The sequence below is a fragment of the Athene cunicularia genome (assembly GCF_003259725.1).
Source record: "Athene cunicularia isolate RWA chromosome 2 unlocalized genomic scaffold, athCun1 chr2_part1, whole genome shotgun sequence".
In the NCBI taxonomy this organism is placed as follows: Eukaryota; Metazoa; Chordata; class Aves; order Strigiformes; family Strigidae; genus Athene; species Athene cunicularia.
In genome coordinates this window covers 73,977,999-73,992,976 of record NW_020799095.1, presented here as the reverse complement: position 1 = coordinate 73,992,976, position 14,978 = coordinate 73,977,999, and the positions used below count along the sequence as shown (strand labels likewise).

At 34.9% G+C, this 14,978-nt stretch overlaps 1 protein-coding gene across 1 annotated transcript; it reads left to right on the top strand.

Annotated features, from left to right (window-relative positions):
* The first annotated feature begins 574 nt into the window (after nt 1-574).
* Nucleotides 575-13,951, top strand: OTULIN (OTU deubiquitinase with linear linkage specificity). Its single transcript, XM_026841387.1, has 8 exons — nt 575-589; nt 2,208-2,494; nt 6,285-6,358; nt 7,209-7,303; nt 8,583-8,726; nt 10,054-10,179; nt 11,181-11,450; nt 12,749-13,951. Exons 1-8 carry the CDS (start codon nt 575-577, stop codon nt 12,941-12,943), a joined length of 1,206 nt encoding a protein of 401 aa, XP_026697188.1. The 3' UTR covers nt 12,944-13,951.
* Nucleotides 13,952-14,978: the final 1,027 nt, after the last annotated feature.

The following is a 14,978-nucleotide window of genomic DNA, read 5'->3' as shown; positions in this document are numbered from 1 at the left end:
TGTAAGGTAATGACTAATACATAATAATGACTTTTACAACACTTGATCTTGTGAAATGTGTCGTGGAACTTTCAGTTATTTTCAGAGACTATATATTTGGTACATCTACTATAGATGAACACTAAACCCAGAAATACCCCTTGCTAAGAAAATAAATTTCACATATGCTTGCAATATATTGTTTACAAGAGGCGAAGAGAAACCTCCTTTTTAGAAGTAGTTTACATAAAGGCTGAACAGATGAATATTCCCTTGAATCACCTTTATCCACTCAACTTGGGAATGTATCTAATTTGAAAATTATGAACTTTTCCCAGTTGTTCTTGTGGGGGGAGCATTGAGCAGAGAGTGGACTTTTCTTTTGAATGTATTTATTCAGGCCATGACATTTGGAATACTTCTTTCCAGTTAATGCAAACACAAAGTTTTATGAGTAAAATCACTACTTTGGGTATTTAGTTTTTGTCTTTTTGTGATGAAGAGAAAAAAATTTTGTCATGTGATTGACATAAGCCCCATCTGTAAGCAGATAAATGCCAAATGAAAAAGATTGCACCCATTTTTTCAAGTTCACATGGCAAGCATTTCTGTAATGCAGCCTGAAATATGACATCATAGTATGATTTTCATGTAATAATTCTTGAGAAAGGAAATATAATTTGCTATTTAGGAACTTTCTGTTACAAGTAAGCAGCTCCAAATAGAGCAAGCATTGAATTTGAAAATTTCATTTCTCAGGTACAGTTAATGTATTTTGCAGTGTCATTTTGTAATGCACTGTGTTGCTCATCATGAAGAATCAGGTTTAGGCTGCAACTCCACCTACATTTAAAGCTCTATGGAATTATTCTGCTCTCTAGTTCTCTGAAGGGTTGTGAAATAGTCAGCCAACATGTCTCTCCTGTAAAGTTGCTGAGAGAAGGGCAAAAGTTAACAACAAAAAAGAAGCTAATCTTAAAAAGTAGGCAACTGTAATGATTCTTAAACGCTACTCAATCTAAATTACTTTAATTATAGGAACATGGGAAACAGTTGGGTGTATTTCAAGTGGACTAGCTGTTTGAACAGGAGTAATTCTGAAATGGCCAATATGAAACAAGAATGCATTTTGAGACAAACCCATCAGTCAAACAGCTGTGCAAACAAAGAGTTTTTTCAAAGGACGTGTCACTGTCAAGAGCAATCCAACACAGATTTAATACACAAGACGAGCAGTGATTAAAAAAAAATTAAGGTAATGGGGTTTTTTTCTTTTTTTCGTTCACATGATACTTCCTTATGTCTCAAGGATAAAAGAAACAGAAAAAACTTGTTTACAAAAATTTCCATAAGTTTTTTTGTGACTTAAGTACTTCATGATGTTGCAAATTACTTATTGTTGCCATTGTAATTTTTATAGGTTTTACAACCAGACCTCCACCTTTAAAATGTTCTTCTTATACTGATATTCTAAATACATGGGTTTTTTTTTTTCAAAAATCATGTTAGTTCAAATTCCTTTACTGTCAGCATGTTTGTAATTATTTTCCCCCAATCTTAGCATCACTTGTATTACTTAGAGAAGGTATATTCTTATGAGGGAAATTCCAGAAAGAAAACATAATTTTCCATTTTCAGGCCCAATTTCAAGGTAAACACGCTCCAAAATGCTCAGACTTCTGTAGGGTGGTGTTTTTTTTTCCTACTGTGGTACAGCTTTTCTACTTTTTACTGTTCTCAGTATTCCATTGTTGTTTGGCATGCTTAACTCTCGATTAACATGTAATTTTGAAAGGTTTATAATTTACTCTCTCTGTAGTTGTCTATCCTGTTTGGAGTTATGGTGCATCAGAATTCAGTGATGTATTTTTGGCTCCTGGAAGAGAACTTCCAGCCTCTCACAGGCCCCATACAATGATTGTCACATGCACACACATCCTTGCAGCACTAGGCTTCCTCACAAGTATTTTTATATGGAGCGTCTGACAAATGAAAAGCAGCTGTATTTCCCCCCTCTCCTTATATTTAAGAAAACTTAGTGTTGTTTCCGAGTTTGGAGATTTTCACTGAACTCCTTTTATTTCACATGAATTCAAATATTGATTTTGGGCTTTACTGGAAGCTCGCTGTTTAAAATGAAAAAAAAAAAAAAAAGGAAACCAAAGCACAAAGCAAAAGCCTTCCCTGCCCAGGGAGGATGATTCCAGAGGAGGGCCCTTCCTTCGCAGGTGCCGCCACTCCCGCAGCAAGAAGAGACTGTTTCCATACGGTTGGTGAAGCATGAAGAGGAAGTTGGTGTTCCTCCTAACGAACTTGGTTCAGCAGACACAGCTACTGATCAGAAGGAGCAATCTACATCGGAAATAAGAGACTATGTGTACAGAAGTCCTGGGATAAAACCTGAGAAGACAGATATGATTAAATCCTTTGTGACAGATCAGGATGCATCTAGAGACTGTGAACTATATCTACCTGTGTCTAGTAATTTTTCAGCAATGGAGTCATCTGAGGACAGGTGAGGATTTTTTTTTATATGTATGTTAACAGCTTTTCTATAGAAAGGGAGGGGTACTTTCAGTTCATCAAAGTGAGTATCTTCGCAAAATTTTGTATGTGTTAATGTCATAGAGAAATAGGTCTAAATGTCAGATCTTAAGATTGTGAAGGCCACCTTCACCCTTTAGATAAATTGCTTACTTTTATAGTTTATTAGTGGTTTTCTTTCCCCATCTAAGGGAATGAGTGATGTGACATTAAGCTCTTAAGGGTAGGGTGCAGAGCATGGGAAACTAAGACTCGAAGGCAGATACTCTGGTAGCTTGGATTTAACCTTGTGAACGCTTTGTTAGGTGCGGTGCTGACACTGATAGAAGACTTTTCTTAATCCTAACACTTCAGCTTTTTGTTTGTTTTTTTGTAAACGTCCTGCTGTAGGCCAAAGTAAAAATTTAGCTGTGTGATTCAGATTTGACAGTAGAAGTCTTGACAAGAATATCTGGTATCTTGAGGAAGAAATAAATATGAAGGTTTTAAAAAATAAAATAAAATTCCAAACTTCTGAAAACAAAATTAATGCACATAAGAGTGGCTTTGTGTCACCGAAGAATACATTAATAAGTAAGAGAAGAAAGTGATTTCTAATTAATCCTCTTTCTGTAGGTAGCCAGTGGACTGTTTTAGACAACAAACAAAATCTACCATAAGCGCTGACTTAGTGAAAAAGTCGCTAAAAATTGGCAACCTGTTTTCAAAGATGTTTTAAAAATCTTATCTCATGCTTAAATTACAGAGTAATTTAATATAATCTAATACATTAATGCAAGGGGTTTTTATATTAAAGCACATGTAACATTAATACACAGATTCATATAAATATGTATTAAGTCTATTTTGTATGTTGGCAAAAGTATGATACATAAGGATCTCTGTCCGAATTTTTTAATTAGCTGCTACTTGGCATACTAATTCTATATGATGTAATATGCCTTCACATGAACTATTACTAGTAATGAGTGTAATCTGACGAAATAAATATTCATCACTTCATGATAATAAACAGAAGACTTTTAAGCATTGTTTTTTCTTTTGTATGTTCAATACTGGGAGTTCTAGTCCTGCAAATCTATTAATATAAAACTATATATTTTTGTCTATAGTCCTTTCCCTTCTCTCCAGTGTAGTTTTGCTTGCTGTTGTCTTAACTTGTTGAAGTTTAGGGTTTTTTTTGGTGGCATGGGGTTTTTTTGTTGCTTGTTTTTAAAATGCAAATCCCAGGATTTCTTGAGTAAAATCTGACATCGAATTTTTTTACCTTGGTATCTTTGGTTCGGCAGAATCAGATTTACTAGTTCAACAATTTAAGTGTTTACACACAACACTGTGCATTTTTTTTCTTTTGTGCATTAATGTTTTCACTTAATTATTCTTTTCAATCTGTTACTTTTTCACTCTATTTTCAAATATTAATGTGAAAGTTAACAGGGAAAAGCTTTAGTTTCCACGGACTTATTTAGCAGTTGCTATGCTAGAACAATGTTAAGATGCATTTTCAACTCTGAAATGAGAATGCCCATGCAGATGGCTTATACCTCTTAGCTACCTTGATTTCAAAACAGCTCAGTTAAAGTGCAGTACTGTGTTTATGCTGGATGTTAATCTATCAGGTTCTGGATCTATTAGTTATATTTTGCCAACTCCCAGAAAAATATGGGGTAATACATGCAGAAGGAACATGATGCTGCTTATTCTGCAGCAAACTTGTTTTTTGAGTGACCTCACTAGTTTACTAAGTTGAACACTTTTTCTCTTTGTGCATTATAAACTAAATATACTTGAGGATGTATTCCAAAGTAACGTGCCCCACCACCTTCCATGGGATCTCTTGTAGGAGCAGGTTTGTTCATGCTCAGAGGGAGAGGCTGTTGTTTTGTATTTTAAATAATTAGTTTACAGATAAGCTAGACTGGAGACTGTTGCTGTCAAATACAGAGTTGTTTATTATTTTTTCATAATATTTTCAGGGTTATTAAGTGTTCTTGAAACTCTTCACAAACCTTAATGGACCTTAATCTGTGATGAGAAATAAGATTATGTGGGGAAATTAGGGTTTGTCCTGTACCACACTGTAACAAGGATAAGGGCTTGGGATAAGTATTTCTGTGATTTTTCTTCTCAGCAGGTGGTACTCTTTTTATGGAGTAGTGTTTAGTATCTACTGCATCTATTGTCTCTCTTAATTATTTTTTTTTAGTATTGTTACAAATCAGATTTTAAGCAGTTACTTGAGCACTCAGGAAACCCTGTTTGAAAGTTAAAGGTTTGAAACTTGAGTAAAAACTAAACTGTAGTTTCATAGGACTGCACAGTAGATGACGGTTTCCTGGTATTAACCTATATTTGTCTTTATGCTAAACTTTTTTTTTGTTTTAAGAGGAAATATATGCAAATGGATTAGAAATGTTACCTTTTTTTCAAACAAGCTGATTTGGATATAAAGAAAAAGAAATACAGAGCCGTAATTTACCACTGTATTCTTTCAACTTTGATGGGAGTAATCTAACTACTAGCTGGCTACATGAAACCCTTTTTTACGGTCTTCCTAACTGTTTGTCCTCCCTTAGCCATGTAAGATGGGGCAGGGTCACAGCCTTAATTTCTTCTTTGGCAAGCACGGTGTGGTTTGGGTTTTTTTGAGTGGTAGATTAGAAGCTACTGATAGTAGTGGGCAATGAATAATAACCTTACACTTTTCTTTTCTGCATGTGTACTTTCTTCAAAATTCAAACTCTCAATATAACCTTCTTTTAGTGGTTATCCTAAATGATTTACTAGTATGTTTGGTGGTGTATAGCTTTTTTTAAGTGTTTTAGCTGCGAAACTGTTGTTTCTAAAGTTTATTTGCCAGATGTAATTATATGGCAAATGCCACTCAGAGTCCAGTTTAAAGGAATGTGCAAATTTTGCTGTCTTTTTATTGAATACTGCATGGACCTCCATTCTCAACAGTAATGTTCACACATGAGCTTCGAGATCTCTTCTTGATAATGCTGCACTGTGCATAGAAGCAATATCCTTTCAGGCCATCATTTCTTCCCTCATGGTTGTAACTTGAGTTCAGAATGTCTGAATGTATATAGGCTCAGATGGAGACGTTTGACTCTTAAGACAGTGTACTTTGACCAAAAAGCCCATATTATTAGAGGAAGAAAGGTTTGTCAGGATTTCAGTTAGCCTGTAGGCTGCAGTTTGGATCACGCTTAGTATTTTTCCTTCAGTTCATAATATTCAGACTAGGTGCAGGTAGCTGACTACTTTTCATCATGACACTCTGCCACGTATTCTGCTCATTACTAGGCAGGTTGCTCAGCCCCAGTGGAGTGCAGATATAAAGCTTCGGTGAGTAACGTGTTCTTAGTTGCATGCTTAGGTTGCAATATTCATATACTTGGCAAATAAGGCATTTTGACTTCAATGTTTTGCAAATTTATCCTGTAAAGTTTACAAATACAAAGGGACTTTAGTACTCTGTAGTCTCCAACCCACAGAAGTTCAGGCAGTGATTTGTGACCGATGTAGGTGTCAGATAAAAGCGGGGAAGAGTTGAGAGTTTTTTTTAAACTTCTTTTTTTTTTTTTTGAGAACTCTTGTTGGTTTATTGAAAATAATGTGTAAGATGGAAAGCAAATGGAGCTGAAAAAATACTTAAAAGAAAGACTTAAGTACTCTCCTGTAGTTGTAAACAGTGGAAAAGGTAAATGACCAAGATTTGTGCTGCTGTATGAAGTCTGTGTTGATTTTTGTTGCAGTGAGGAGGACATGTATCGTGATGCAGAAGAAATAGAGAGAGAGAAAATACTACTTTGTGAGACAAGCTCTTCAGGTACATTCAGATTTTGTTTGGCATTTTAAATACAGTATGACAATTCATTATAGAACTGGTTTTTTGTTTGTGATGATTTGACATCTCCTTTTCCAGGGACTTCTGTGTACAGATGTCTCTGTGTGCAATAGAAGTTAATCATGACTGAGTACATTGTGCAGTTTAATTCACAAAAAGATCAATTTTACCTAGAGCTAGTTGCTTTTAATATACTTTTTTTCCCCTATGTTTCTGTAATTCCTTTACAAGAGAATGTGAATCCTTTGGAAAGCAGTCATATAATTTGTGTTATGAGTGTGGTGCTCTCAATCTCTAATTGAGAATTAATGATTTGTAGTCATCATAGCAGCATCTGTTACTAGGATCCCTTGATAAACTTAGTGTTATCTGTTTTGAAATGAAGGCTGTTAGGATTCTAACAGAAAACTGTTTCTTTCTACCACTGTTTCTGGCTTATTCAGAAAGATTTATTATCTTTCTCCCCTACAATGTGGCTGCTGAAAGATGGGAAACTTGTCAAATATTTTTCTGATTGCTAAGAAAATGAAGAGTACTTTACTAATTTCTACTCTTTGTCAATTAATATTTTCTAGAAGAGAGGAGCAGAGTGTTCTTTATTTTGTTGTACTACATTATTATTTTTGTTCACTCATCATTTTCAGAGCAAGCTGGGTTTTTTTTCCCCCTTTCAATACCAGTAATTCCTTAGTAGGTATAGGTTGTGCTGCCAGTCTTGTTTGGCACGAATATTACTTTAAAGTGATAGAGTATATTTAGAAATTCAGTGCTTTCTCTATGTTGTTCTGTTTCAACAGTTCTCCTTATAATGTTACATACTCTATTCTGACAGAACATAAACTGAGTGTTGCACCGGAAATAGACATCATGGAGTATTGCAGAAAAGAATGGAGAGGAAATACACCAGTAGCAAAAAGGATGAGAAAGGTATCAGTTCTCTTTTTGTTTAATTTTGTTGGGCTTTTTTTTTTTCATTTGTATGTTTAGTAGGTGATTTCCTATGGGGACAGTCTTTAAAATAGGAAATGCAATAGCTGTGTGGTCCAATTCTGGTCTTAGAAGTGACTGACAACTAGAAGATGGTTTTGTCTGTACTCATTCAAAATGTGTTTTTAGTAAGGCTACTTTTTGGTAGTGCAGGGCTTTGATTAATACTGTTCTTCATTACTGTTTTCAATTGAAAATTTAAATTTGGTTTATTACCATAAATTGGTAATTTTGTGGGCTGTTGAAATGGCAGAGCAGATAACCAAACTTTTTGACAGAAGGCAAATAACTAAAGTTGGTGAATGGCATGATTTTTAAGATGGGGAGTTTGAGTGAGTAAGTTCAGTTGTTCTTAAACGCTTCCTCAGGTCTTATTTTTTGAAGGTTTTGGACTAGTTTTCTCATGTTAATCTTGAGCTAGAATAGTAGAAAATAAAGCATAAGGTTGGTCAGGTGTTTTTTGTTGGTTTGTTTTTTTCAACATGTTTGAAAGTTTAGTGGTATGTATCAGTAAACGTAAAAAAATACTTCCTGTAAATCAAAAGATCCATGTGTCACCTTCAAGAGACTAGTAAGAGCAATACATATGTACAGGACATTGGCTCTTGCTAGGTTAGCTGAGGAGACATACTGAGCTTCAGAAGTTCAACATTGCTGCTTCTCCTAAAAGTGTATGTATGGGAACAGCAGGGAGGGGGCTCTGTGCTGGGGCATGTGTCAAGATATTTCACTGTAAACACAAATTTTTCCTGAGGCACAAACAAACTACATGTGACACATATTGGGTAAATGGAATAAGCTATTGCTGAAACTTCTTGTAAGCATGATGTATTTTTAGATTTATAGTCTTGTGTGTGTATGTTTGTATGTTTAGAAATTTTTTTTTTTTTGAAACTTAAGTAGGTTAGCTACCGATATTTCAATCATATTTCTGTACTGTCATCAGATAAATGCCACAACCAATTATCTACTTAGATTTCCTCGGTTTCTTGTTTGTTATTCAGCAGAACTAAGGAAGTTTTTGTCAAAGCATAATTTATAACAAAAGCATTTGAACTTCCAAAATGAGTAGTGGATCAACCCCCTTTTTTTTTTTTAAATAGCATTAGCTTTTTAAATTGGATGCTGATATTCCAGTATCTTTTATGATACTAGTGCATGACCTTAAAATATTTATTAATGCTTTCATATTATTTGGAATTTTATTTTTTTTTTCTAGGGATACGAAGCAGTTGCTCAGAAGTTTGCATCTATAAGGAGAGTACGAGGTGACAACTACTGTGCTCTCAGAGCAACTCTTTTCCAGGCACTAAGCCAAGCTACACAGTTACCAGGCTGGCTACAGAGTGAGGATTTTACTATGGTATGTGTCAAACTCTGATCTTCTGACAGTAGAGGATGTTGGTTATAACCTGCTTGATAATTTTATGATCTTATTTCTCTGTTATGCTATATGTGCTCACTTCTCAATATCCCTTGAATTGAGAAGTGGTAAGTGTTCAGTTTTGTACTTTTACACTGATTTTTTTTCAACTAGGGATTGAATCCAAGTCCCTTTAGTTTCCAGTTTACAATGTATAAATGTTACCACAGTACTGACTCTAATGTAACTTGTCTGTCTTCACTGTGCCCTCTTGGTTTCTTCTTACATCAGGTAATATGGCAGTAAGAGGTTTTCCACAAGACAGCTGGTAATAACAAAAATTATAGACAAAAATCAAAGCAGAGGGCATGTAAGAGATATGTGTGGTGACAACTAACAGGACAATTAACAAAGGGGTTTCAAATTTAAAACAGTGTTTACATGCATATTTCTAGTTGTAGAAGTTAACTGGCATATAATCTTTGATTTAGTTTTATATGTCCAGTTAACATAGAATGCCAGGCTGGGGTGTGGGAAGGTCTGTCTATACCTGACAAATACTTGGTTGCCATAAAGAGAACATGTTATTAATTTGGAGTCCTGATAAAATTAAAACTGACTGATAATGGCTGTTGGCATATGTGCTGCTCTAGCCAAATAACTCATTGTGAGACAGAAGTTGCTCCTGCAGTTCTAGAGATAAAATGGGTTAATAAACAAAGGACATCTTGGCAGTTGCTTGCCCAGTTTCTTACACTCAAGAGAAGTGTAAAACCTCCTAACTGAGCAGGTGTAGCATGTAGGCAGTAAAAGAGGCAGTTCTGAGTCTACAGTATGATCTGATGCATCAACTAACCCCTAGGTTGTTTTCTTCTTTATAAGAAAACCTGCCCCGTAGTGTTTTAGTTATGTTCCCTGAAAAGAAGACAGTTTGTGTGTTCTGGACAACGTAGTTTGCACTCCATCAAGACTTCTGGATTATCTCCTGGATGTCATTATACCTTTCACATTGTCTTCTGATGGTTCAGGGATACTTTCTAATGCAGTCATTGTCATCTGCTGCTGGAGGGTTTTTTAATTTAAAAAAAAAAAAAAAGCCATGAGTAACTTGGTGTAATTAATTTTTCCAGTACTTATGTAGTGGTTAAATCTGGAAATAGTGATAGACCAGTATTCTGTCTATTATCCAGCAAGTATTATAAAGAGCCAGTTGTGTTCAGTTATGGTCATCTATCTTACAAAAAAAAAAAAAAAAAAAAAAGTACAAGTTGGTGATGGCTTTTCCTTTCAAGACTTTTGACTTAAGCTGCCTTCTTTCAACTTCCAGCTCCCTGAAAACTTGCTGAGCAAGTATGACTGGATCAAGCAGTGGCAGCTAAAACAGAAACTGGGCAGGAAGATGGGAGAAATAAGTGATGAAATTAAAGAATATTTAATACTTCTGAGGAAAAAGGTTGGGAAAGTACTTGTTTATTCTTGGTCACTTGCAAATAAGAACACTAACAGAATTTTTTGCATGTGGTGAATTTAGCATAAGGATGATTTCACTAGTGAAAGTCACTTTTCTGTATGTATATGGCAAAAAATCCAGGAAAGAATATCTGTTCAGATCTGTGGGAGTTTTCTGGTCTTTCTCTGCTTGCATTAGCCTGATGCTAATTTGTAAGCAGCTCTGCAGAAAAATAATTAGGTTTCAATAAAGAAATTAATGTAACAGAGTAACAGTTTGCCTCTATTTTTTGTATTTATTTGAACGAATGTTGTATACTATGGATTAATGCTGTTGCTATGTTTATGGAAAGAAAAAAAAAACACAACAGAATAATGCTGAAGTAATTAAAAAGGAGTAGTTTTTCTTTCATGTTTATATGTTCTTGTTCTAGGTTAATGTAGCAGGAAAATGACTGCCATTTCAGTGTTCGTACTATATTACCTAACCTCATCCTTTGCCTGCTTTAAACTCTGGAACGTATTTAAAAACTCTTCTCTTGTTCCTGTCTTACTGTGTATGCATATTCTCTTTTATTGAAGGCTTTTATGAATATTTTAAAGGCTACATTGAAGCAGTTTGAGGGCTGGAATGAAATACGCATTCTGAGTTAACTGGAATGTAAAGAATATGAAGGATATAAAATTAATGATACAGGAAACAAAAAGGTTATTACCTTATTGCTTATTGTCCCGTGACCACATTTGTTTTGCCACCTTGCAACAGTTTCTAGCATCCTGTTCTGTTGCTTTGCTTAAGGACTAATTTAAGCAAAATCAGACTAACTCAGCTTGACCTTGATAGGACTAAAGCTGTGGAAATATTCTTGATTGCTTTTAAAAAGGCACAAAGCCCTTTATAAACTAAATTCTGAGTGTCTGTGCTGAATATCTGACAATTCACAAGTAGCTTTTTGCTGCACTTGCAAGGCTATTGATATGTGTTGCATGTGGGTTTTTTTATAGTGGAAGAATATAAGTGAAATCAAGCGTCCTGTTGAGAAACAAGAAGCTTGTGATAAATTGTTTAAAAATGAAGAGGAGGAGTATAGTCTCTATGAAGCACTTAAGTTTTTGATGCTTAACACCGCCATTGAATTATACAATGATGATAAAAATGGAAGGAGAGTTCCTGTCTTCTCATGGTTACTGTTTGCACGGGATACATCTAGCAACCCTCGTCAGTTAATGCATAATCACTTGAATCATATTGGTCACAGTGGAGGCCTTGAACAAGTAAGGAGAGATTGTTCTTATAGTGTTATTTTCCTGTTTTGCAGATTTTGGTTTTATGTGGTTTAAGAAATCACCCAGCTTTTGTTGGTCTGGCTAAACTTAATGGTATAGTGTCTGGTCTCATTAGGAAAAATGTAGTAGAGCCGCTTGCTCGTAGTAAGAGTCTGTAAAGGCCTTCCTTTCAAACATTGATTTTTGTCTGGTGGCTGACACTTAGGTAGCATCCTTTGGAAGTATGGTATTCTATTAATGGTAACATTACTGTTAGTCTCCTAATTATTAGGGTTGGTTTTTTTTTAAATATCAATATAAAAGCTAATACTCAAATTAGGAAGAGAAGATCCTGTGTAGTGCATATACTTGGTGAATTCTGATAAACTAATGTCAGTTACTGCCTTATACATTGCAGAACTGGTATGCATATTACAGAAAAAGCCCCAAACCAAAATGTGGTGGTGAATGAGCTGAGTAGTCTGAAATATTTTAGAAACATCCACTTAAAAACCCCCCTACTGAATATGTTACAAATGTGGTACTGCAGTTAAATTCAGTACTTAATTGTAGACACTAGAATCATGGAAGTATTATGTTTTGTTTCTGTATATTGGCTTGAAAATCTGATGGCTGTAGTATAGATGAGGTAGGTTGCTATTACTGTTAAATTAGCTGATTCATTGGTGACTTTTTTGCTGCCCAGTTTAGTCAATGTTATGTCACTTATTTTTGTTCTGACTAGATTTATTTATTTTAGTTATATTCTTTGTAAATTATTATTTAAAACAGGATATGCTTGCTGCTGTAGTAGACAAGATAGAAGATTCTTCTGCTTCTTTCTCTGAATTCCTTCTGATATCAACAGGCTTTATAAGTCCTTTCCATGTACTTCGCTAGAGAGTTCAGAGTGCCTTCTAAGAGAGAAAGGATCATTGCCTGAAACCTGTTCTTGTCTGGCTTAGTGATTTAACAGGATGAATACTGATACAGGAGAATGTCTTTCCTACCTGATTGTGGCAGTAGGGAAATGAGGTTCTCTGTATAAAGCAGCTATTGTTTTTTTTAGGACTAATATCCTACTATGCCACTGTTGGGTCTGAAGAGCTTCATGTTAAGAGGCATTGTATCTTGAGGTGTATGATTGAGATACTGAACCAGAGATGCTTGTGTATATGCATTCTTCACATTTTTTTTCTTTGAAAAAATAAATCTGATAGGTATTAGTTCAGTGTTTTAATGAGAAAAATCTTTTAAAAGGTATGTTTAATTTTACACATCATATTTCTGCTTTTTTTCCAATGTAGGTGGAAATGTTTCTCCTTGCTTATGCTCTGCAGTATACCATCCAAGTGTATCGACTGTATAAATACAGTACTGATGAATTCATCACACTTTATCCCAGTGACCCAGAGGAGGACTGGCCTGTGGTGACTCTCATAACTGAAGATGACAGACATTATAATATTCCAGTCAGAATGTGCCAAGAGACTATGCTGTAAACAGGTGATTTTTGGCAGACAAACCTGTGCTGCTTATTGAGGTTTCCAGGGCTATTCTGAAACAGGATGATGATGAAATATGCGTTATTAAATCTAGAACAATTTGAAATCCATGTTTTAGAAGTTTACATCTGAAATAACATATCAAATAGGTACTATCTTAAAGAGTAAAAATTTTGAAAGTATGGCTTTTGTTGCCCACAAAAAAACCCAACTTCTGCAGTCCTGTTTTTTTGAAGGGCTTACTCTGAATAGGAATGCAAAAACTGTAGATTTATTTCTTATAAGACAATAGGTGAGGCTCTGTGGTAAGACCTGAGCTGACCTTCTGCTCTCTAAAACAGTGAGATAACTATGAATTCAAATCTCTGGAAAAGTAAGCTGACGGTGTCCTGAATAATATTTGTAATACTGCTTAGAAGCAATTGTTTACAAATCTTGGGTCTCAGGAAGTAGTATCATTCTTTTGCAGTTTGGAATTTAATGCCTGCCATGGTTTATGCTATAAGACAAATGTTATTTAAAATTTTCTAATGCTTTGGGGTTTTCTTTTCTGGCATAAATATCTCTTATTTGGAAGCCAGTTGTCTGTTACACTGAAAATGAAGAGCTCTTCCCCTTTCAACCTCTTGAGAGGATCACGGCAAAGAGACTTGATAATAAGGGAGTATAAAAGTTGCTTTTTAGTAGGTCACAAATTCAAAACCTACACAGCATCCCCTCTTTTGTAATGATAGCTATATGAGAGAAAAACATGTGCCCACTAGCTTCCATATCTGTTCATGTTACTGTTCCTGTAATATTAAACCTGGCTGCTAGCTGCTTTAGAGAACATCGGGAGTTTAATTTGTCCAGGGAGTGCAGTAGGTGGAAGTAAACTTGTGGTGCAGCTTCACCACTCTTGGGAAGAGTATGTGGCAGGTTCTGTTTCTGCTTAGAATTTTTCATTATGCTTTAAGTTGAAGGAGTATAGAATATATTAGATGCTGGGAGTGCTGACATGCCTAATAAATTAATTAAATAATAAAACCATCACCTTTTAGCTTAAAGTGGAAATATGCCCTATAGATGATTCTCAGAACAAGAGAGTGAAAGTTGATTTGGATGAAATGCTGGTCATACACAGATCACTTGGCTTCTCTTAGGCCTTCTTATATAAAAGAGTTAAGATTATAAAAACTACTTTTCATGCAAATATTCTGGAGGAAATGACATGCAAAACCAAATTTTTCTATTTTGTTCTACTTAAAATTAATTTGTTAACTTTTCTTTTGTGAAGGGCAATTACTCAATGAGAATGTGGATTGACTGTTCTAAAATGTGTTTTAGACATATCTTAATGAGGTCTTGTACTCTGTTATATTTATCATGTTGTCGTTGCCTTTTGAAACAACTAGTTTGATCTGTTACTGAAAATTTCTGGGAGCTACAAGGGAATAAAAATAAACCAATTCATCTGGCAGTGTTTTGGTTTTTGTTTTATGGCCTGTTTTCTCTCTAGCTTTATACTTCTGAGTTTTTAATTTTGAAATTCTTGTTCAAGTTATTTATTGAAAGCTGTAAAACATAGTAACCTATGTAAAACAAGTAATTATTGTGTTGTTGCTTTCACATGGACAGCAAAAAAAATTTCCCTAAATTACTTTTATCCAAGTAATGCTAAAGGGGAAAGAAATAAATTTTTGCAACTCGCTCTGTAGAGCGAAATAAATTTTTGCAACTCTGATAGAGTTGTACTTACGATTTAAATAGCTGAAATTTAGATGTATAGCTAAATCTTGATGTCTTGTAATTGTGATATATTATTGAGATTACAATTCAACACCTCTTTGAAAGAGACATCTTTGTCATACATTTAGATCAGTGGCTTTTTGTACTGCTTATTGAGGTTTTTAGAGCAGTGGCTCTAAATGTATGACAGAAGCCTCTAAAGCAGGTGCTTTTCGAGGGCTGCATTTGCAGCCAGTAGGTATGTAAACAATTCACATAATTGGTTTGTATATTGAACTGAGAAGTGTAGGACTGAGCACAAGGC

What these genes read in the sequence shown, in the direction of transcription:
- OTULIN (XM_026841387.1), top strand. An exon ending in ATGGAGTCATCTGAGGACAG is followed by an intron (nt 2,495 to 6,284) that starts GTGAGGATTTTT and finishes TTTTTGTTGCAG; the next exon opens with TGAGGAGGACATGTATCGTG. An exon ending in TAATACTTCTGAGGAAAAAG is followed by an intron (nt 10,180 to 11,180) that starts GTTGGGAAAGTA and finishes GTTTTTTTATAG; the next exon opens with TGGAAGAATATAAGTGAAAT.